Genomic DNA, 23035 nt, shown 5'->3' with positions numbered 1-23035 from the left:
CGATCTGGTCCCAGCGTAGTTAAGAAATCAGCCCAGGTCAATCCCCTCAACAATTATGGCATGTAACTCATTCACAATGTGTAGTGATTTCCCTGATATTAGCGTGAAGGGATCTGTGTATACAGATTCAGGCTCTGAAAACATAATAATAATATGTTTTTCCAATTTTTTTTAGTTTTTTTTTGGTGAAATTGAGACAAAAAATTGTTTAATCTTGGTGTATAGTTTTTCATTGTGTTTTTGGAGTAACTGTTGCAATATTTTTCTACTTGATAAAATAATATTGTTTTGGAGAGCCCGAAGACAAAGTTTCAAATCTTTTAATCAGGCATTGATATATGCAGTTGCAGGTCTCAAAGACAAAGGATACCTAACGAGTACATGACTTAATGTTATATTTTTGAAAAATATAACTATTCATATAATTTTTTTATATGATCTCATCACATTTTGACGTACTTGTGTTACAGTGGAACTCTGATCAAATGATTAACAGTTTTTAATACTACAGAAAAAATATTTTAGGAGGTAATTACCAACATTTAAACACATTCTGTGATCCATGATGATTTTGAATTCGCGAACATATTATACATATATATGAACACATACAGTAATCATACATACATGAAATACACTTAAGTGAAAGCTGTTGACTCGAACTGGACTCAATCTAAATATTCTCAGAATTGGCTTTACATCTCAAAAAAGATTTGAGACTTGAAACTTAGATTTGTAGATAGGTGATTATTAATCAAACAAGCTAAAACATAGCTCGTGCTAGGAACTCTCTACCAAATTACTCATGTGTCAACTAGTCATGCAAATATTTTATATTTTTAAACTCCCCCCGATTTTATTGTGTCTCACAATCCGAAGAGTAATATTTCAGAAGCGGTCGTCATTATCGTTTCATTCCTGAGATAGGAACTTCCTTTTTGATATATTCAAAACGAGATTAAATATTTGCTTGTGCTCATAAAAAACAAAGAACAAAGCTTACAATTTGTTACAGAGTTATAGTTCTAATTACTTGTTGGACTTAGAGTAGAATTGAGGATCCATATTGGAATCATTCTGGCAAATGTACATATTTATTTCCCTCTCCCCGAATATTCTTCAAATTGTCATGGTTACCATGTTAATTTTTGAGTCTATTTTGTAAAAATAACCAAAATGTTTGAACAGAGCAAGCTAAGACGAGACAGTTGGAAAGATTAAAGAAGATTGTAAATTTTGTTAGGGCAACAAAATTTCAGAAAAAAGTTTTGCTCTTTTCTGGTTAAAAAAATTTCACTTTGAATAAGAAGAATAGCCCCTACATCAGAAACGAGAATCCAGACAATATCTAATTTTCAGAGAAACATCTCTTGAGAACATAAAACCCATTCAAGGACATGGTTTTGGCCGTTAAAAAGTCTCCCCTCCCATTTTTGCAGAAAGGTAGGAGCAGCTCAATGCAGACGCAGAGACAACTTTCTGGACTTTTAGAACCACAACATGTTACCTTCTTCCTCTCCTTGGATTACTCTATCTAAGCCCGTCTGGAGAAGAAAGTGTGTGCTACTCCTTAGAGGAGTGTCCAGTCTCTAGAAGCTTCTATCAAGAACGAGTGGACCAAGTTCATGTTTGACTACATATTCAAGTCTGCAAGGTATTGAGAAACGTATTGAGGCAGTTATTAAAGCTGAGGCCTCATATATTGATCAAAAGTTGTGTTGACAACTATTTTCAAACGATTTTTTATGATTGTTCTCACTCTACCTCTCGTTAAAATTTTGAATTTAAAAGAATTGTGAACCACTAGATAAGGTCAACCCTTTATATATGTGGTTAGATTTTTATTAAAAAACTTTATATAATTGTGCTTAATTTTGTAATTCTATTTTTTTTTAATTCAGTAATTACTTAAATGTATAAAAATCCTTTTTTCTCCGTATATTTTTTTCCATTCAATTTATTTCTCGCATATACATATTTATGTACAAAAAGCTATATTGTTACGATATCATTATTTTTATAATTAATAGTATCACGCTTTAATAGGGCAATTATTTTATTAAAGCTAAGCTGTGGGATGTGTGACAAAAATGTGGAAGACGGGCCAACAGTATAGTAAGTATACATAAACATATTTATGGTGGTACAAATATACTTTTGGTAATGGACAGGTGGTTTTTTATGTCCCCTTGACCTTCGCCAAGTAATTTATTAATAATTGAATGTGTTTTTGTTTTTTTGTGAGCTTTTGTAGAAAAAAAAATCTATTATAATTTTGGTATGTTATCATTAAAACAACTCTGAAAAAAGTCCAAAGAGAAGAAAATCCATTTAATTGTTTTTTACTTAATTTAAAGATACAACCTAATATGTATGTCAAAGTCGGTTATAGATTTTGTATTCAGAGTTATTGAATAAATTAAGATATCAATTATTTTTTGCTGTAACGTAAATCATCTATTTGATTTAATAGACTTATTAGCCTCTATCCTCTATATGTCCCCTTTCAAATAAAATATGTACTTTCCCTTTTCTCTTATTGTGACGATACATTTTGACACAATCTGTATTTGTATTTTTACAATAATAATCTTTTGGAAAAATGAATATTTTCGGTAGGCAAATAATTGACTTATTTAAAATTAATCCAAAGAAGGTTAGCAACTATTTATTCTTAGCATTTTCAGGCAAAAAGTAAAAGTTTTAAAGTTTAAATTACTCTACAATTACATGGAAAAAATTATTTTTTGTCCCTTGGGAGTCTAGTTCATCTGCAATATGTATAAAATTGTTACTTTATTAAGTCGTAAAATTATTTGGAGATTTAAAAAAAAAAAAATTAACTGATTTTTTGTTCCCGAATTTTAATAGTTCTAATAGTTATTTGATTTTATGTCAAATAACAAGGAAATTAACATTAAAATGTTCGTTTATGTACTCATAAGAATGATTTTGTAATTTTCTAGTGCTTAGGTAAGATTCAAACTCATTTTTAAATATAAAAAAAATAAATTAAAAAACATGCAGTACAAAGAATGAGCACTCTGTAAATTCTGTTTATTCAATATAAAGGCAAATAAAAAATAACCATAAAATGTAGGTGAAAAAATATTTTTACCAATGAAAAAAAAATTGAAGACTCTTAATTATTGGTTATAAAAATATATTCAATTTTTGGAGGAAGGGAGTGCCTGTTCCTATATTAATCTACGGAGTTGTCTATTAAAATCTGAACACTTTGAATTTTTATATTTTCGATAAGATTTAATTTATTAATTAGCAATAGAATTTTAAAAAATTGATATCAAGCCATTGTGTGTTTGAGCTCTCTTTATCATTAATGTAGTCGTCCTTAGCGGCAATGATGGCTTCCAGGACATCCTGGAATGTCTGAGACATATTGGAGATGAAGTCCTACAACATGGGGTCCAGTGCTGACTGACAGTGGTTTTGAGGGCATCGGTATTTTTATGACAGAAACTGCATAGCTTCCCCTTGACATGCACACAAGATATGTAGTCCAGAGGGTTGGCATTAGGGCTATAGGGGCCAAAAGTGTCAAAAAATAGTCCAAAAATTTATTCAAAAGAGTTTTAAACGGAGGAGATGGGTTATTTTCATTGCTGGTATCAAAAGTGGCTTCTTTACCATTATAATATTTGAAGAGGCAGTAGGACTTTTTCAAAAAGGCACACTAGACCCAGAGGAGCTGAAGAAAACATCGACTACGACTTGAGGGGATTGACCTGGGATGTTTTCTTTAGCTCCTCTGGGTCTAGTGTGCCCTTTTGAAGGAGTTTACTCCCTCTTCAACTGTTCGGACTTGCTAACGGCTTAGAGGGTTGTTTTGGAGACGCCCAACTGCTTTGAGAAATTCGTCGATTATAATCAAGTGTCATTTTCTCAAATTGTACGACTTGAACTAAGATAGAGAGCTCAAATTTGTTTTTTTGTAACTAATTGTGTACACTTGAATGTATCAAAATCTAAATTAATTTGAATCATTAATTATCTACTGACAAAAACTCCTATGACCTATAATGCCATTGCTCTTTAATGTGTTAGATTTTTCGAACCAGCAAGGAATAATCAATAATGCAATAGTGACATTCAAATTTCACTCTTACTAACATATAGTTATTTTTATATGGCCTTTCACTGCTACTTACCTGATATTCAAATCTCCAGATATAGGAATTAGGCCTTGTTGGACTCAGAGTATAATTGATGATCACCTCTCTGTACTACCTGCTATTTCAAATATGAGGTAGGATTTTTTGTTTATTTCATTCCTCGTATGACAACTGCTGCCAGTTCAATAATACCTCATGAGAGCTGAGAGGTTCTCCTAAGAATCATTCTTAAAAATGTTGGAGTTACCACGTTAATTTTCAGTTTCTTTTTTCCTTAGATACCAAAAGTGCCTTTATTTTACAGTTCTACAGTATGTGACACAAAATTTGCATTTGCATGACTAAACTATGAAAATGATTATTTGTATGGCATTAAGAGAGAACAACTAAAAACCAATCCGTGATATTTTTCAATATTATATTTGCGAATATTTTTATTCAATATGTTTACTTTTGCAAGCAATAACAGCCTCCATAAGGTAGCGAAGATATTGACATGAGGTACTATATTGTAACAATGACAGCTCAGAGAGTATCTCAATTTGAGTGAGAGGTGTGACAGATATATTTATCCAAGACAACGCAAACTGAAAGGCTTATAGGACTAAGGTCAGACTGGAGGAGGGTCAAATGGAAGCAGACTAGAAGTCAGCCATTTTGTTGGCGCAGAAGTTTTAGTTATTCTTGGCTGTATGGAATTGTAATGAACTTCTTGATGGTATAGACATTCCGCAGGAGTGAACTTAAAGGGCTATTGGCCCCTCCCCAATGAATGAATTTTTATTTTGGACTAAAAAATTATTGCTCCAGAAGATAGAATTTAATGAAAATAGAGAAGATGTATATTGAATGATCATTCGAACAAATTATACAGGCAAGCAAAAATTTTATTTTTTTTCAAAAAATTCAATAAACCAAGACCCACACAAAAAATAATCCTGCGAACGCCCTCGTCCGGGTGGAGATATCAGCAGTTTCTGGAGTTTTCTGAGAGCTGACACCATGTCAGGAGGAGATTGCATACGTTTTGCCTTTTTTGTTTTTGCTCCGTTATTTTTACTCTTAAACACATTGCCTAAAATCAAAGCTTTTTTATTTTGCCTTCGGTGTGTAATAAAAACTACTAATTAAAAGTAACGAAGTTAAAAAGTAATTAAAATTATACTGCAAATTTTGAGTCCCAACAAAGTAAATTTACTTTTAAATAACTGACCAAAAAAGGCCTTACATATATTTATCCATTCTGTTCATTTATATACATATTTGCAACAAGGTAAACGTGAGTACTTATGTCATTCTGTAAGAGATAATCTATACAGTAACTTAATATACATATTATAAAAGTGCATATTAAATGTTAGTGTATATATATATATATAAATACACTTAAGTACTCCATTAGATTAGATTTATAAAAAACTAATAATATAAAAATATGCATTATAAAATTACATGAGGGTACATTTTTGTCATTCCTCTGCAAGTCTTATTTTATTAAGAAAAAATATATGCTAATGATATTGTAAAAAAGAACAATTTTCTTTGCCTTAAGTAAAAATTTTCAAAACATAGAGATTGTATCTAGACTATCAGAGAGGGTATACAACGGTTGACGTGATCTATCACAACACCTGTTCTCAAGCAATCTATACTCTTATATAGTTGTCCAAGTAAATCCAGATTACCTTTAACTACATCTTGAACATCAAGGGAATTAAGTAGAGATTTCAAATTTTATTTACACTTTTAATAAAACAAATGAAAAAATATATTTAAATATTTTTGGTATTTTGCACAATCATTCGCTAGATACGTTGCCAAAAGGATTTTGAAGCCTTGCCCACGTCTGAGTAGTAGACTGTATTCCATTTCTTGATAATGGATGCCTTCAAGGAGTTGATGCACTTGCTTAAATTAGAAGACACGATCCTTTTTAACTTCCACTAAAAGAAGTAACCCATCGGATTCATATAGGTTGATAGAATTAAAGTTAGAGGACGAGGTGTGGTGTCTCAAAATGACACCTTCTCCAAAGAACGATTTAGGCCTACAAGGAATATGGGAGTCGGTTTTTTATCACTATGGGACTTGTTTGATTTTCTCCTATACGCCCTTTCTCCTTTCGTTGTTTGTAAATGTCGTAGACTGTACTCTTTGGATATTTCAGAATCTTCTTGATGTACACTGGGATGTAGCTTACGCAAGCAAATTCGATGATGATGTTGCTCCAGGTCTTTTGCATCATAAATACTTGTTTTTAATTCAAAATTGAACGACTATCTTAAAACCAAGGCTCAACATCTCATTTTAAAATAGAAATAACAGAGTTAAATATTTGCCTTATTGTTCAGGATGTAGGTAAAGATGTTCTGGATTTACCTGAAAAGTCCTGTACTAGTAATGAAAATCCAGTGTCGTTTTAGCTCAACCTCTTTTTGGAGTGCGTACACTAATGAGTGAACCTTTAATTTATGTATGTAGGAAGATCAGGGATGATGGTTACAAGATGTACTTTTTCTGGATTAAAAAATGATTCGTGCAAAATTGACGGGTCAGTTTTATTATAGTATGTGGATTATAGAGATATAATATCCAACATATTATTCAACCTATTTTGTCCTTTATACTGAAATATTGTGTTCTATCATGAAAATTGTCTGTATTTCGGGTATGCTAAAAAAAGAAACCGAAAGTGAACATGGTAACCCTGAGAATTCGAAGAATGTTTTGGAGGAGATCAGCTTCAAAAGTTAAGTGACATGGGAGGAGGGAAATAAATAAATAAACAAAGACATTGGTGAGAATTACTCTGATGTATATAATTATAAATTCTGAGTCCAAAAAGAACTAAGAATTATAACTCTGCGGCAAATCCTCAAGGGTGCTTAACATCTTTTATGAGAACACACAAATGTTGTCAACCTTTTATTTTTTCATAATTTTGAAAGGTTTTGCATACCAATGATAGCTTGTATGTTGTATAAAATAGGTATATATTATTTTAACCACAATACTGGAGTATTATTAAAAGCGGGTTATGGTTAGTTAGGAAAATCGGTCGCATTCCTAGGCATGTTAAAAAAATTAACCGAAACTTCACATTATTGACAACATTCTGGGAACCAAAATAACCTTAATAAAAATTAGCTCATTTTCATTGCAAAATAATTTTCCGTAATGAGCACATTTTTGGCTCCAGGGGTTTGTTAATAAGCAAATAGCTGTTATTGTTCAGAAAGCAATCCACAAGTACTTCACAAGACATTATTGCATCCCAAAAAGATACTGTTTGGAGTGTACTTCATGCTGGAGGGATCACTGACCATATTTTTTGTTGATGATGATTACCGCCACCTTATGTTAAATGGAAATCCCTATTGCACCATGATCAATGATTTTTTCCCCGAATTGCAAAGTAGAGAATTGGCAAAAATGTGGCTTAAACAAAACGGTGCCAATTGTACCAAAATACGAAAATAAGTTGGTTAATATGGAAAAGCTCAGATATTATATCGACCTCAAAATTGCTGTAATATCGGTCAATTTATTGACAAAAGTAGTGGAAAATTGGTTTCAGCGATTGGACTTCTGTAAAGGTGCTCGTGGTAGTCACGCTACAGAAATAAACATAAACATGAATGTATATGTTTATTTTTGTACTGTTTTGGAATAAACTTTAACCAATGTGATTAATCTATAAAAAAAGTTAAGGAGCTCTTAATGAAAAATCCTTTATGGTGTATTTTCTGGTTCGTTTCTTTTTGTATGTGAGCTTTAGCTAGACACACTCTTTTTCAACATGAATTATCAGCTCATATTTTATAAAACTCTATACTGTATCAGCTTTAAAATTTATTCTGTGTATCTTTACATACTGTTCTTAAAGAAGTATTTACAGAAAAAGCACATGGGCTGAAAAACTCCCGGTCTCACACAAAGATGGGGATTTTTTTTTTATTGATCTCATTTTCAGTTGTTGCCAATTCTTTGACCATCTGTTCTTTAGATTGTACTAAGTATGACGATACGTGAGTTATTTTCGACACAATAGAAATAAAATAATTTCGTGTTTTAATTATAGGCTTCAAACCTACTTTCTTTTATTAAACAGATATATATATATGTCATTATTTTTTAATCTACTATGGTATTTTGAAATTTAAAATTTCAAGTAACTGAAAACAGGGATGTTCCACCATTTAAATGGCTGCATTCCTACTTAAAATATTTTAATGGACCATAGAATTAATTACATTGAATTTTATAAAAAATTGATTCATACAACAAAATTATACTTTTTTTTTTTTTAATTTAGGCCAAATAAAAAAAAAGACCAAACTTATTCAAAAAATGCCCATTTGGAATACCTGTTCAAAGGTGTCTCCAGAATTATATTATTGAGGTGCTTTTAATTTTTTTTCAAAAGTTAAAATTTTTGCTCCTTGGAATAATTTGAAGAAATAATTTTTTTTTAGATAATAAATCCTTAAAAAATTTATTATGTCAAATTTTTTTGTCAAAAGTTACTATAATTGTACGTATTATACGAGTTTTGATTATATTGTGACAATTTTACATAAAAATACTACTTGAAGTGAGAATTATCAAACGACAACTCTTAAACATTAAGTAGGTTGCAATGCAGTCAGCAAGCCAGGTGTTAGACATCTCCGTGTAATAATTTTTTTTTTTATAAATAATACCTAATAATTTCTTAGTCAAAGCTTAATGTTTTTATATTTTGGAACCCTCTCCAATGAGTTTGTCTTAGACAACTAATACCATTTAAAATGTAATTTAATTACTATATATGTATATTCAAACTAAATCATTTATATTAGTTTTGTGTTTAATTTTGAAGTATTTAAGTCTCTATTCAGTTTGAGTATATTCTAGTTTTTTAATTGTGTTTGTTGCTTTTTGACTTTTTAAATTATACTTCCACACAATAAACTTTTTGTAGACTAGAAATGTGTGAAGGTGGTATACTTTAAGAAATTTCTTTGTGAAGAAATATATATAATGAATAGGAAAAAAAAAAAAGGTTCCTAAGGAATTAATAGATCTTTCATTATGTCAGAAAAATATGACTGATTACTTTCAATTACATGTAAACCCCGTATTTGACTGAGGTTATTTCTTTATCTAATTAACTTTTTATGTTTTATTATTAATATTTCTTCATTTTAACCATTTCTTTAAAGATATTAAATAACTTATTTGATTTAAAACTACTATTTTTTGCATCCATGTTTCTACAAAGTCAAAACCCAAAACTTGTAGCAATATTTAAATTTGATTATATTACCTTTATTTTTATTGACAAGTTTTTACTACTCAGCCAAACGATAGCCGAATAAAAATATCATTTTTTTTGTATAAATAATATGACTAATTGTAGAAATGTTAGAGCAATAAGAAAAAAAAAAAGTGTGCAGTTTCAACCACGCCGGCTTCAATCCCAAAAAGGGTCAAGAGACCGTTGGTATCTCTATCTGAGCTGCTTGGAACCTCAAAACTACTGCAGTAACTATTTAGTTGACTTTGTAGCTACCTCTATGGCCCTCCTCCAATCCTGACCTCAACCCTATGGTCTTTGCCGTTTAGGATGTATTGGAAGAAATGTCTACTAGACTTCTCATCCAAATTTGGATTCACTCCGAGCTCCCAACATAACAGTGTGTTTGTCGGCGTGTCGAAGCTCTAATTGTTGTGAAATACAACAAATTACATAAAAATATAGCTGACTATAGTATTTAATCATATCCTTAATAAGTTTTGAGTTTTATTTTTTGAATCCATAAAAATATTATTTATTTTACTTAGTCATGTTTATGTATCTATATATTAAATGTGAATGTCTGTGTGGTTATCCGGGAATTACAACGAAACCAAGGCATGGATTTTTCTAAAAAGCTTACTATAGGTTTTTAAGGATCAAGGAATGGTTCCAATAATATTTTTTTGGCATTTAAGGTCATTACGGCCTTAAAATAGCATTAAAAAACGAATCTTTTGACTAACTAACGATTACTTCATATAAAACAAGAAATATAAACTGTATAGTTATAAAAATTATTTGTTCTGTATGTTTGTATTTATCTTTATACACTTTGTTTAAAAGGTATATAGGAGAAAAAGAAGAAGAAGTGAGACTTAGAAAACGGATTTTTGACAATAATAATATGAAAATCGATTGATTACGACAGTTCAACTCGAGAGTTCTTACTTAAACATTATTTTCTAGATAAAATAAAGTGTGCAAATATTCATCAAACCTGCAGCAGAAATAATTCTTAATTATTTTCGTTTATATAGAGTTCATAATTAATTTAAATTTTCTTAATGTCTTTGGCAACACGAGGCATAATTACACTAGTATGCCTTAAAATTGAAAGAACCCTGAGGTTCGTAAATAATTGGATTAATTATTTGTTAACATTTTAAAACTTTTGTATGAAAAAATGTTGAAATTATTAAGTAAATATATTGAAATTTGTTTCCAGTGTATATTAAAGAATGTAAACTTTTTTGAACATTTTATATCATAATCCATGAGCGGGAAAAAGTTATTATACTATATATCCGAGTACCTGAAAATTTATTTGGAGTTCATTTTAAGTGCATATATATTATTTTATAGTGTCCACTAGATGGCTCTTATTTCTAACTAAAAAAATAAAAATAAAGGTGATTATTTTCATTATTTCACCCACCTCTCAATCAGTTAATAAAGTAAAAATGTATTCCTGTGCAAAAAGTTGTATCATTGGCGTGAATTTTATAGTTGGTCAGGGATTTGGGAAGAAATTATCTTGTAACTTGGGGGGAGTTAAAAGCAGAAAAAACTACATAAGGAGATTTCATCATTTATCCTCTCTAGTAGTCATATCTATACGTTTTTTTAGCCACTCAATTGGATCATCCAAATCCCCAAGAGTCTCAGAGAATTACTCTGGCTCTTAAACTTTTCACTAAAATAGTAAATTTCTGAATATTTATTGACCTTTTTATTTTAATAAACAAATGAAACGTTGAATAAATTAAAAAAATCCACTACCGAGACGAGAAGAGTGTAACAAACCTTCAGTCAATTTGTAGATAAAGTATTTTATAGTACAATAAGCTCAAATAGTCTAATAAATATTGAAAAGGATTGAATATTCCAACTACAAATGCTATTAAATCAGAATAGGTATATGGATAAAACTTATTTATACGTCAAGACAAAGTACGTATTTAACTTTATGTTTTTGAGAACAATTGAAGATATATAATTTGTATTCAGCTAATTATTTAAATAGGGCAAAATATTCAAAAGCTAGGATCAACATTAAATATGAACTTAGTGAAACATATTTTTCATAGCAAAGTTGCATTATGAAGGGAACTAGATGGAGGAATGATACAACTAAAAGTTGACAATTTTGATTTCTTAGAGCCACCCTAGTCCATAGTGTCAAGGCATGTAAAGGAAAGCAAAGAATGCTTTATATCTTGTGAAAGTTGAAAAGACTTTCTGAAAATACTTCTTAGTATAATGTGTGGATTATAAAAATAGAAAATTCAAGGATAATGTATATAACAATTTATTTTCCAAAGTTAAATCTGCAATTCACAAATATTTTGCATATACACGTAAAGATTCATAGTGAAGTTCATCAATCAAACGAATCACAAATAGCGTAAGCCACAGATGCAAACCTGGCACAGGCCTTGATAAGGAACTCATTATCCATAATGGCCAATGCCTCGAAAATGGAAGTTGACAAGGCTTCAGCAAAGTTACGTGCATGTTTATTATACTCTCTTTCTCCATGACGCCCAAGACATGGTAGTGTAAGGGGTTCAGATTGGGATTGCCAGGGACCACGTTTCCTTTACAAAAACATAAAAGTTTTAAATTTTTTGGGTTTTCTGGAATAAATGTGGATCTAATTATTCGAGTCGGTCAAAAATTACAACTTAAGACTCCAACATGTCACTGTGTTTGTCAAAATCATTTGCTAAGAAAATCCTTGCCTTAGTCGGCACCATGAGCACCCAGTACAAGACGAGAATTTAGATAGCAGCGTTCCACTGCGCAGGATTATCCATTGGGAGCTGAATGGGGTCTTGAGGAAGACGACTTACAATGGCATTGATGCATGGGGACAATCCCTAGCAGAGGAGTGCTGCTATCTCAATCTTCTTCTCGAACTCTATGCTCACTGTGACGACTAGGGTAATGTTTTTCTTAGCAATCGACCTACAAATATGTGTTCAACATCATTGTTGATAAAAAAATTGTAACAAAAATAACTCTGAACTTCTCAAAATTTGCATAAAAGGGATGATTAAATATTAACAGTTGTCATTGTAGATTAAAGAAAGTAGAAAATTTATAGTTAAGAAAAACAAAGGAGTTTTTAATGATTTGTCAAAAATCAATTAGCTTATTAAAGAGTGAGTCCGAAACTTACAGTAGCATGACTAAATTACAAAAAAAAAATAGGAATTTTATCATTTCAAAAAAGACAACTCAAAACTAATCTTAATATTATATATATTTTTTTTTAATACGTCTATTTTACAAGTAACAACAGTCTCGACACACAACGAACAGATTGGTAGTTTTTGACGATGAAGTTCGTGTCTATGGTCAACCATGTTGTCATGATGGATGCTTGGAGGGAATCTAAACCTGGATGACAGGTGCAACAAACATTATTCTTTAAGACTCTTCAAATTTTAAAATCTAAGTTGGGGAGGTCAATGCATGGGTAGGGCCACATGTAGTCTGGCCAGAAGGCAGCCATATTTTATCGATTAAAAATGTAAAAAAAAAAAAAATAATTTCAGCAAATACATTTCAGCACAATTCCCATCCTTGATGAATTTCGTGAGGTTATAAGCGACCTAGATAAAGATCCCGAAGGGTTCTTTTCGGAACTAACACCGATGCAAAGAAGATCACACATGCATTGCCATTTTCGTTATTGTTTCAACAATCAGACAAATAGAGACATGGGATGAAATTGTTACTTTTTTATTTTTCTTCAAGTTATCTTTGGAACCCAACGATGATAAACGAATGATAAAACCTCCTAATCAAGACTAAGGAGTACAAACTTGCAACTAAATGATACTGCAAGTTTGAATTCCCCACTTTAGTCATATTACATACAATTTTAAGTTCATAAAATTATAAAAAAATGTGTTTTTTTAAATGCAGCTTGACGAAAATTAAAATTATTATTTTCCCTCCATTAGTGAATTAGGATAATATTTACCCCAAGATTGATAAAAACTCTTTTTAATTCATTTAAATCTACGTTTTTTTCGTTAAATAATGCACCTCAAACATTAAATCTGATGATATGGAGTATTTCAATAATGCCTTTTTAAGAAAATTATTGGTATATATTTACAAATTTTGAATTTCATTAACTATTTTGCTTGAAAGTCGTTCTTTTATTTTTCCTTTTTAATTCCTGGATTTTTCTTCAGTATTAATGTACTATTGAGTTATAGAAACTCATCATATGAAAATAATTTTTAAATAAGGGTTGAAAAAATCAATTGTTTTTATCAAGTAATAAAATATATTTTACTTTTGAGTGTTTTTTACTCAGTTCACTAACCTTGTTATCAAAAGGATATTCAGTAAAGGAGGGTTAATATGGCCCTAAAAAGCTTAGCCGTCCAAAGAAAAAATGGAATTGAGTGTACATATTTATATACATTTTATGCTTACGCCATGATATTTATACATTTTATTTTTATCTACAAATTCTGAGATTTTTTAAGATGGTGAAAGGAATCGATTTTTTTTTTTTCAGGTTTGAAACTCGTCCTTAGCTTCATATATATCTACGTGATATGGGCTCCAATGAAGGTAATAACATATCTATCTTCTCATTATATATTATATCTATGTATTTACTATATATAATGTACACGTCTGCATAAATTCCTACAGAGAAAGGAAGGTAACTGATTTTAATCACATCCTTATTACTTGTATTGTATCTCGCAACCTTTGAGAGTAACTAACAAAAAAAAGCTCAACCCAATCAGTAGTTACGCTTTTCTTAACAGAAAAGTCCTTTTTTAAATTATTGGATTAATACAATAATGAAAGGCGTGCAGTTTATTATTCTACATTTTCATTTAGTCTTTTTATGGCTTAAAATAACTAATAAAACCATTCGATATTTGTAACTGCAAAGTGAATTTTCTCCAGTCATAAATTCCCTTAATTCAACAAAAGTATTTTCTTCGCAAAGATAGTAGCAGATCTAGTGATGATATATTACATTAAGTCAAGTGCTTCCCGGTTCTGCATACTTCACAACCCATAATGAATTTTCATTTACCATGACAGCGTTTGTTATTTGAAGTTTTTCTGAAGAAAAAAATAATCTTCCACTATTAAATTGGGAATCTACTTCTGAATCGTGAAGACTAAGGGTGTTTTCAAAATGGAAATGCTCTCAAGCTCTTCAGATCCTGGAAGACGATTTATTTCCTTAACGATGGAAATTTCACAAAAAGGAACAATTAGTATGAAAAATTTTGTATCAATGAATTGAAGGCAATAATCAAATTTATTTATGAGCACGGAATCCAAAACTCATCTTAGTTTTTCTCTCAGTTATCTGAATTCTGAAATATCTGGGATTATATCTATTCCAGACTATTATTGCTCAGAGGCATTTTTTATCCTTAAAACAATGACCAAATTAAAAGTACGATTTATAAAACTTATGTAAAAGTTTTTTTTATGATTATATAACGTTTTTATTGCTTCTGTATTTGGTTCTGAATTCGATATATTTCCATTTTGAGGCTGAAAAATGATTAAAAATGACTCTTTTCTAAAGACATTTATAACTTTTTCACAATACATAATAATAATGAAGAATATTATAGCTTTTATTATAGCAAGATATTGAATCTATTAGTGAAAAAAGGATCTTTTTAAAGAATATACATTTCCAAGGATTTTTGTTCAATTTTGTACTTTTTCAGTGGTCTCATTTCTTATGAGGGGTGTACTCGCAAATAATCAAGATTATCATCGTATTTATGCCAATTTCATGACCTCATACCCGTAAAAGGAAAATGTGGCAATGGGAGGAAGATACTTCTAATTTGATCCTCCATCTCAAGAGATATTTGAATTTGGATTCCAAATTCCATGCTGACGACAAAAGGACTCCTCCTTCAGAATGAGTTCACAGGTACAAAACAATAAAAAGATTCATTCACGTCTGTAGGGAATTTTAATATTTTAAAATGAGATCACTTAAAAAATACAAAATGGAACAAAATTCTCTCGGCATTCATTACCTTCCCGTTGGATGCAATTAGGCCCAACATCATCCCTAAAGCAGAGTGTTTAGTAGGGGAGACATATCGGTGCTCCATTGCTCCATCCCCGATTGTCATTTCCCGCTCATTTTGCTTGTTGAAGACAGGTTCAACAGTTAAGGTGGTCTCATTAGAAAATCCTTTTTTCTGCTGTTCTGTCAACAGAGGCAGTGAAATACGGCACAAAGACTTTCCTTCTACCTTTTTTAAAGCCATGGACACCGCTGATGGGGGCTTGTTAATCTTACTTGCTATTTCAACTTTGATTTGTTTTAAATTTGGTGCTTATTTTAATATAATTTAAAAACATAAAATTCAAAATTTTAACCTTTTTGGGTTTCAGTTTAGGATTTAGAGATTTTAAGAGTTTTGGGCTCAACGTCACCTACCCTATTTGCCATCAGACATTTTCTCTACCTACGCACACTTTTTTATTTGTTGTATTTAAGTAAAATCAAATGCATCCTTAAAAACTTATTGTATATATTTATGATATATTACAAGTAACATATAAAAATTAGAATGTAATTGAAAACGGACATGTTTGATATTTTGTGAGGTCAAAATATTTACTTCATAACTTTACGGTTTTAAAATTCATTTTGTTAGCTTATATAATAAAAAACAACACAAGGAAAAATTAATTTTTTTTTACATGGTTTTTAAGGTAGATCCATATTTTCAAAACTTTCAAAATATAGCAATTTAAAATTAAAAATATGTAGCGTCGAATCCAAAACTTTTGAAGCTTCTAAATCCTGAGCCGGAAAACAAAAGAAGCTGACATTTTTGAATTCTTGAGTTTCTAGCTAATGTTAAAATATCAACCAAATTTGAAAATAAATTAAAAGATGGTGGTGATGTTTTTAAGGGATTGATTTGACATGGAATGACAATATCCCCCTTCCCTTTTTTTTTAAAAAAAAAAGGGGTATAATATATATATATATAAATTAATGAAGAAATTATCCTACATTTTTATTGAAATGATAATAAAGAAAACGACATCGATAAGATTAAAAAAAATCCAAATTTAAAAATAATCTATAATAAAAACTATATCAACAACAATGTAAGAAAATAATAAAGAAACTGTATGTAATCCATTGAACCGAATCTCATTGATAGCTACTTTAGCTATTTTTGGTAAAGTGTAACCATTGTTGAAGTGCGCCAAGGCTGTATAGAATGTGGATCAGGTTTTGTTGCAATCTTCTCTCTTACACTGCACTCAAATTTATTTATCATTATAAAATAAATTTCTCAGTCATGGAATATGTGATAAATCATTTTCTATTAAGGGGCATCCCCACAATGTGACTAAGCATGATTGTAATTCCTCCAAGAAAAGAATACCTATGACGTTATTCCATAATTTAAACACGTTTCCGGTGAAATTAGGAATGTACAGGGAGCGGGGATCAAATTATCGCCTACTTTAAACCTGAATAACTTGCAGACGACATTATCAAATAAAAAACCGGTTTTCAAATAGGAAAGTTATTCTCGTCAGCTGACGATACGTAGTTCAGTTAGCATCATGCCGTCATCATATGAGGAGATAAAGAGATATAAGTGGAACGAGGAGCTTTCGAGGTCCGCCGTAGTCATGACATTGGTTAATAATGGAGGTGAAATGTCCAATTCAACTATTGCTTCAACCTTAAGAGTGAATTTACGGACTGTTCAGCGTATCCGTAAGAAGCTAGAGGACACCTGGGATGTTGATGCCACCATAAAGAGGGCACCCAAGGAGGAGGGCGCCGACAGGAAGGTCAGGGACACCGACTTTGTCGCCAAGCTCAAGAAGAGGGTTGAGGATGACCCTACCAGGTCCATGAAGGGCATGGCGAGGGATCTGGGCTGCCATGAGAAAACAATAAGGGACTGTGTATCTGAGGATTTAAGGTGCAGGAGGTACAAGATGCAGGTAGGCCAGATCTTGAACCAGAAGGCAAAGGACAACAGGCTGATGAAGTCAACAAAATTGCTCAACAAGCTCAATCATCCAAAACAGCCCGGGATGCTGTGGTTTTTGTCTGATGAATTGAATTTCTGTCAAGATCAGAAGGTCAACAAGCAAAACAACAGGTGGATAGCCACCTGTACCAGCCATGTGAGGAAGGTAATGAAGACCCAGGTTCCCTGCAATGGTACTGGTGTTCGGGGTGGTCAGCAGTGAAGGTCATGTTATGCCTACCCACATGTTTGAAACGGGTCTAAAGGTCAATACAAAGGTCTACCTGGATGTTATGGAGAAGGTGGTTCTGCCCTGGATCCAAGGGGTGGCCGGAGACAGGCCCTGGGTGTGGCAACAGGACTCAGCACCCTGCCATGTGTCCAAAACCTCCATGCAGTGGTTAACCGAGAACTGTTATGACGTTGTAACCAAGGATTTGTGGCCTCCTAACTCTCCCAACCTTAATCCTTTAGACTATTTTGTCTGGGACTATGTCGAGAGACATACCAACTGACATCTCCATAGTACCAAGGCCAGCCTGATGGACTCCATCAAGGAGGTATTCGGCAACATGGCAATGAGATGGTCAGAAGAGCCTGCGGCCGGTTCAGAGGCCGTATTAATGCCAACGGTGATTATAGCAAATGAATGGCTACTCTATACCTATATGCTCGTCATAGTTTTGATTTTCAATAAAAAAGTTAAAAAATGTATATTTTGTGTTGTTTTTTGTAGAAAAATATTTTGACGACAATTAGATCCCCGCTCCCTCTATAACACATTTTCTTGAGATATTGAGAATACTTTCAAAGCTGTACAAACAAATTCTTTGCATAAATCTTCTTGTTTTTGTAAAGTTAAGTGTTTAAACTATGAAATTTGTTCAGAGTATGGATTTAAAATGTGATTTTTATTTAATCAAGAAAAGACTACTCAAAACCAATTGACAATATGTTACAATACCATACTTACTTATATATGCAATACGTCTTTCTTCACAAGCAACAACAGCCTCAACACGTCTGTGATCAGGTTAGCATATCTTATTGATGAAAGCTGTGTGTATCATGCTGTCATCTCAAAGCGTATCCAAATTTGGATACGATGTGTGGAAGAGATTTTTCTCCAAGACGCTTTCAACTGCAAATTCCAAGGTGTTGCCATCAGAGCTGTAGAAGGGGCACATGGAAGTAGACTATAAGTCACCATATTATTGCTGTAAAAGTTTTGTTTCTTCTGCGCTGTATGGGGATACAATAAACTACTTAATGTTGTAGGCAGTCCAGATGAAGTGGCCAAGATCTTTGAAGCCTTCTTGGCTGGAGCAAATGTGACACTTGCTACCGTTTTTCTTATTACTCCAATATTTTGACGCTTAGATTAATGGATTGAAACAAAAGTTGTTTATTTATGTTTCATTGGTCGTTTGATTAGTGGGATACAATTGTAAACAATCGCTACTGGACGTTTTGGTTACAACTTTGTACATTAATTCCGTCATTTTAAATATAAATTTGTAACATAATTGTTTTTATTGCCAATCATAAAATCTAAGTATATATAATAAATACAGATGTTTTTTTTTTTTCCAAAATATCAACCACAAATTTATCATCCATCAAATCCATATATTCTTAAAAAATATCAAATCCTGAGAAAAAAATACCCGAAAAATTTGAGCTTTTATTTTTATACGTCGTGTCAGTTGCATTAAATTTTGCTCCTTTTTTTTTGCAAGATAAAATAAAAATGACATTAAAATAATTTATATGAACATACATTCATAAATATTTATACAAATTTAATGTGCTCAACTTAAATGTATCCTGACAAGTTTTATAGAGAAAAAATAGCAAAATAATTTTTTTTATTCCTTTATCACTGTTAATAAAGTTTTCATTATTAGAACTGTAGAAAATATGACCTACAAGTCTGTTAAAGAACCCGGAAAAATTAACATCCTAACCCTGACAATTTGAATAATATTTAGGAGAAAGACAGTTTAGCTATAATTAAGTTTTAATAAAAAATGTAATCAATATATAGTGTGACTGTTCATGAAAGACAGAATGTAATACTGAAGAATTATGAAAGAGTTATAACACCTTCCAGTCTGTAAAAATAAAGTAAGGGAAAAGTAACTTGGTAATCCTGACAATTTGATAAAATATTTTAGAGTAATTATAATAGCAGTAATCACGTTTTATTAAGTTATCAGCGGGAAGTTGTAACACGAAATAATTGTACACATATTCTCCCTGATTTTGATTATCAATTCTACTCTGAGTAGTCCATTGTCTCCATGCAACTTGGCTTGAAATGTAACGAAAAATCAATTTTTTATCCATTCATATTAGTATTAAAAACCTTGTATATCAGAGCAAAAACAAAAAACATATATTATTCGGAAAATATCGAGCCCTGGTTCTCAATCTTTCAAATATAGCGCAGCCTCTTTGAAGACAATAAATCTAGAAACGACCCCAATTCTTGTAATATCTTTTATTTTTTGGAAAAACAAACTGCCATATATTTACTTGCGAAGGAAATACTTAATCGTAGAAGATAATCACCTTGTCGTTATAATGTTTGAAGTCATTAAGAAGAGTCATACAACACTTCATATGGAATGGGTCATACTTTTGATTCCAAAATGGCCTCTTCTTTAGTCGAGCAGCCTTAAGCACCGTTGACAGGTTATTGTTACAAAATATAGTCATTAAGTGAGAAAAAAATAAGTGTACAGATGTTGCCAAATTAGGATAGATTATGTAAAATTAAAGTCAACAAACATAGTAATTATATATATTTCTTTATTCACTTCTTTACTCCCTCTGGTCTCTTTTCTGATCAGGGGTGCCAGGTTTCATGTATATGCATGCTTACTGCAGATTTATACGGCAATTGCACTACCAAAAGAAACTAGAAGCCTAACATGTTCAGTTGTTCTGTTGAGTGACTTAGGAAACTTTTAAATTTAGTGTTCGGAGGATAAATATAATTAGACAGTATAAATACTTGTACCATGATTGTTTTCTGTCAAATATTCACAATAATCTCAAAATCAATAAACGATCATACAGTAATGATGCTGCAACAACATTTGTGTTCGAGGACCAAAGGATGGGAACACCTGATGTAGAGAATAATGGGCAGTGATCTGAATCAACTGCATTTCATGCCTCTGAAAAAAAAACTGAATATCAATATCATAACCTCGACCATTTGTAGAACGTCTTGGAGAAGAAAAACTCAGCTGTCATGACGTTTCATTATATCAGATACTAGTAGACATAACAAGGGGATAGGAAAAAAAACAAAAAAAACCATTGTCAAGTATTTCTCCTATGTCGATCCTCAATTATACTTTTAGGTCAATGGAGAGTGAGGAATTACACTTATAACTCTTCAACAATTATTCTGTTTACACTCTGTCATTCATGAGCAATCACAATCAGTTGTGATTACTATATAACTACATGTTATCTCCTTAAGAATTAAAGGGTTGTGTTAACTACTTTTGACAATAAATGCTCCTATTCAGGTTGCCAAAAATTATTAGTATCGTGTACTATGTGAAAAGGATAATGTTTCATTGATTATAAATCTCCTAGTGGAAAAAAGAGTCTTAAACAGTGAGAATACAGATTCTCCCTTCTAGATAAAATTAGATAAAATAAATTAATTGGATATTTTATAGAACGAAAATTGGCCAAAAAGTTTCATTTTTATAAAATAAGTCATCAGATGTTTATTTTATGAAAATGGTCATGCAAAAAAGATAAAATAAAATTATGCTTGACATCAATTCAAATTTTTAGAATAAATTGTATTCCTTGAATATTTTCTCAGGTGGAAGAGATTGTAGAATTTTCAAAATTTTGTAATATTAGTTTTCTTGTTGCAAAATTCTTGAAATCATTGTATGAACACCCTCATTATTACTTTTTGTCTTTGACGAGTATACGCGAAAGTGATTAATTTATATTTAGATGTTTTTCTCTATAAGAATAAAAAAACATTGATAGTCATGTTTGTAAATTGTTAGAGCTTTTTAGCATGTGAGTTTTTTTTTTTTTTTGGCAACCTGAACAGATTATAATAACTTTAAAAAGCCGTTATCTGTATTCTTTTATTTTGGGAAAGAGGGCATCTAAGTATAAATTGTAACCAGGAAAGTATGTGCTCATGAATGGCGGTGAAATCAATGAATAATAGTTTAGTCCATATTTGACATGGTAATTCCTACCAATGGTCTCAAATTGATATGGAAAGGAACTTGTGTTTATTTCCTTCATACCGGGTCAAACGTTATTATTTACTCATCTTTATTTTTAAAGGTTTTTTTTTCAATGTTCCGATGAGCAATGTTGTAACAGGCACAATTAGGTGTCGATTTCTAAGAAAAACATTGACACAGTTCAAGAAGAGATTAAGATCGCAAGAATCTTCTGCCGATGATTGATGATTTTAGGGCTGGTTGCATTCAGTTTGAATCCTGTCTTGTTCCCTTTAGAATACAGTCTGAAGGTTGATGAGTACGAAAAAGTTGTAGGCGCCAAAGTTCTTTCATGTATTGAATCCATCATTGACGATTGTTTCAACAAGCCTGCCCATACAGCAAAAAAATATAATCCAAGAGTGGCTCCAGCCCAACATTCCCTTCTGGGCAAAGGACTTCTGTATTCCACAGAGATCAACACTCTAGGCTATTCCGTGTAGGCCCACGCTTAGTCCAATTCCTGTATTCCAATTCGCCACCAAATCAACCAGGCCCTGAAGACTTATGTCAACAGTACTTGCCTCCGTGAGTGCCAAGTCTATACTAACGGTCTGTAGCAGCTTTAACCACCCCCTTGAGCTCACCCTCAATTCTGATACATTCACTATAACATGATTTTTGGGTTTAAATTAATAATACTATAAAACTTGTTTCCTATCTCACACAGGATCTTATCATAGACTTAATTACTTTATGTGTTAAAATAAGTTAATAATACGGTTGCCCCGGTAGCACATGTGTGCGCAAATAATTTAATGAAACGTTATGACAGATAAACTCCTGCCCTCTCAAACAATACATAGGGTAAAAAATTGGAATTTTTTGACATACCGAAAAAAATGCGATTTACAACACTTGTTTTAGTTCAACCTTGAAAAATGATTAGAATCATGTTGCCAAAAACAGAAAAATTAGGAAACATTGTAGGTCATATTTTCTTTCACTTTCATAATTATATATGTGTTTATTTTTCGTCTATAATAGGTCTGCCAAAATTTACTCAGACCCCTTTTAAACCTGAGTACTTAAAATTTTGACAAAAAAATAGAGAAAAATAAAATATTCACCAATGACTTTACTGCAGATATAATTACTTTTTTGTTCATTTTTTTTCTTCATATTTAAACTTCTTAATTATACTGTCATAACTATAAAAAATTAAGAAAATATAATAATTCTTCATTATTGAGGTATAATAAAAGTTAATTTTGAGTTATTATTAGTAAATGAGTATAACAAAATATCGTTGTTAATCATACAATTTGAGAAGTAAGAAGAAGTATTCTTATTTTTTAAAGTTTTACA

General features: G+C 31.4%; 1 protein-coding gene across 1 annotated transcript in view; it reads left to right on the top strand.

The window, feature by feature from the left end:
- The first annotated feature begins 2017 nt into the window (after window positions 1–2017).
- Window positions 2018–23035, top strand: part of LOC121130286 (uncharacterized) — a 39001-nt gene continuing 17983 nt past the window's right edge. The window contains exons 1-2 of the mRNA XM_040726047.2: window positions 2018–2115; window positions 13955–14010. Of these exons, the coding sequence (XP_040581981.1) occupies window positions 2091–2115; window positions 13955–14010 (81 nt within the window). The 5' untranslated portion in view covers window positions 2018–2090. The remainder of the gene's footprint in view (window positions 2116–13954; window positions 14011–23035) is intronic.

This window comes from Lepeophtheirus salmonis, chromosome Z, assembly GCF_016086655.4.
Source record: "Lepeophtheirus salmonis chromosome Z, UVic_Lsal_1.4, whole genome shotgun sequence".
Lineage (NCBI taxonomy): Eukaryota > Metazoa > Arthropoda > Copepoda > Siphonostomatoida > Caligidae > Lepeophtheirus > Lepeophtheirus salmonis.
The sequence above is the reverse complement of the archived record's forward strand: the minus strand, read 5'-3'. Positions and strand labels throughout refer to the sequence as shown.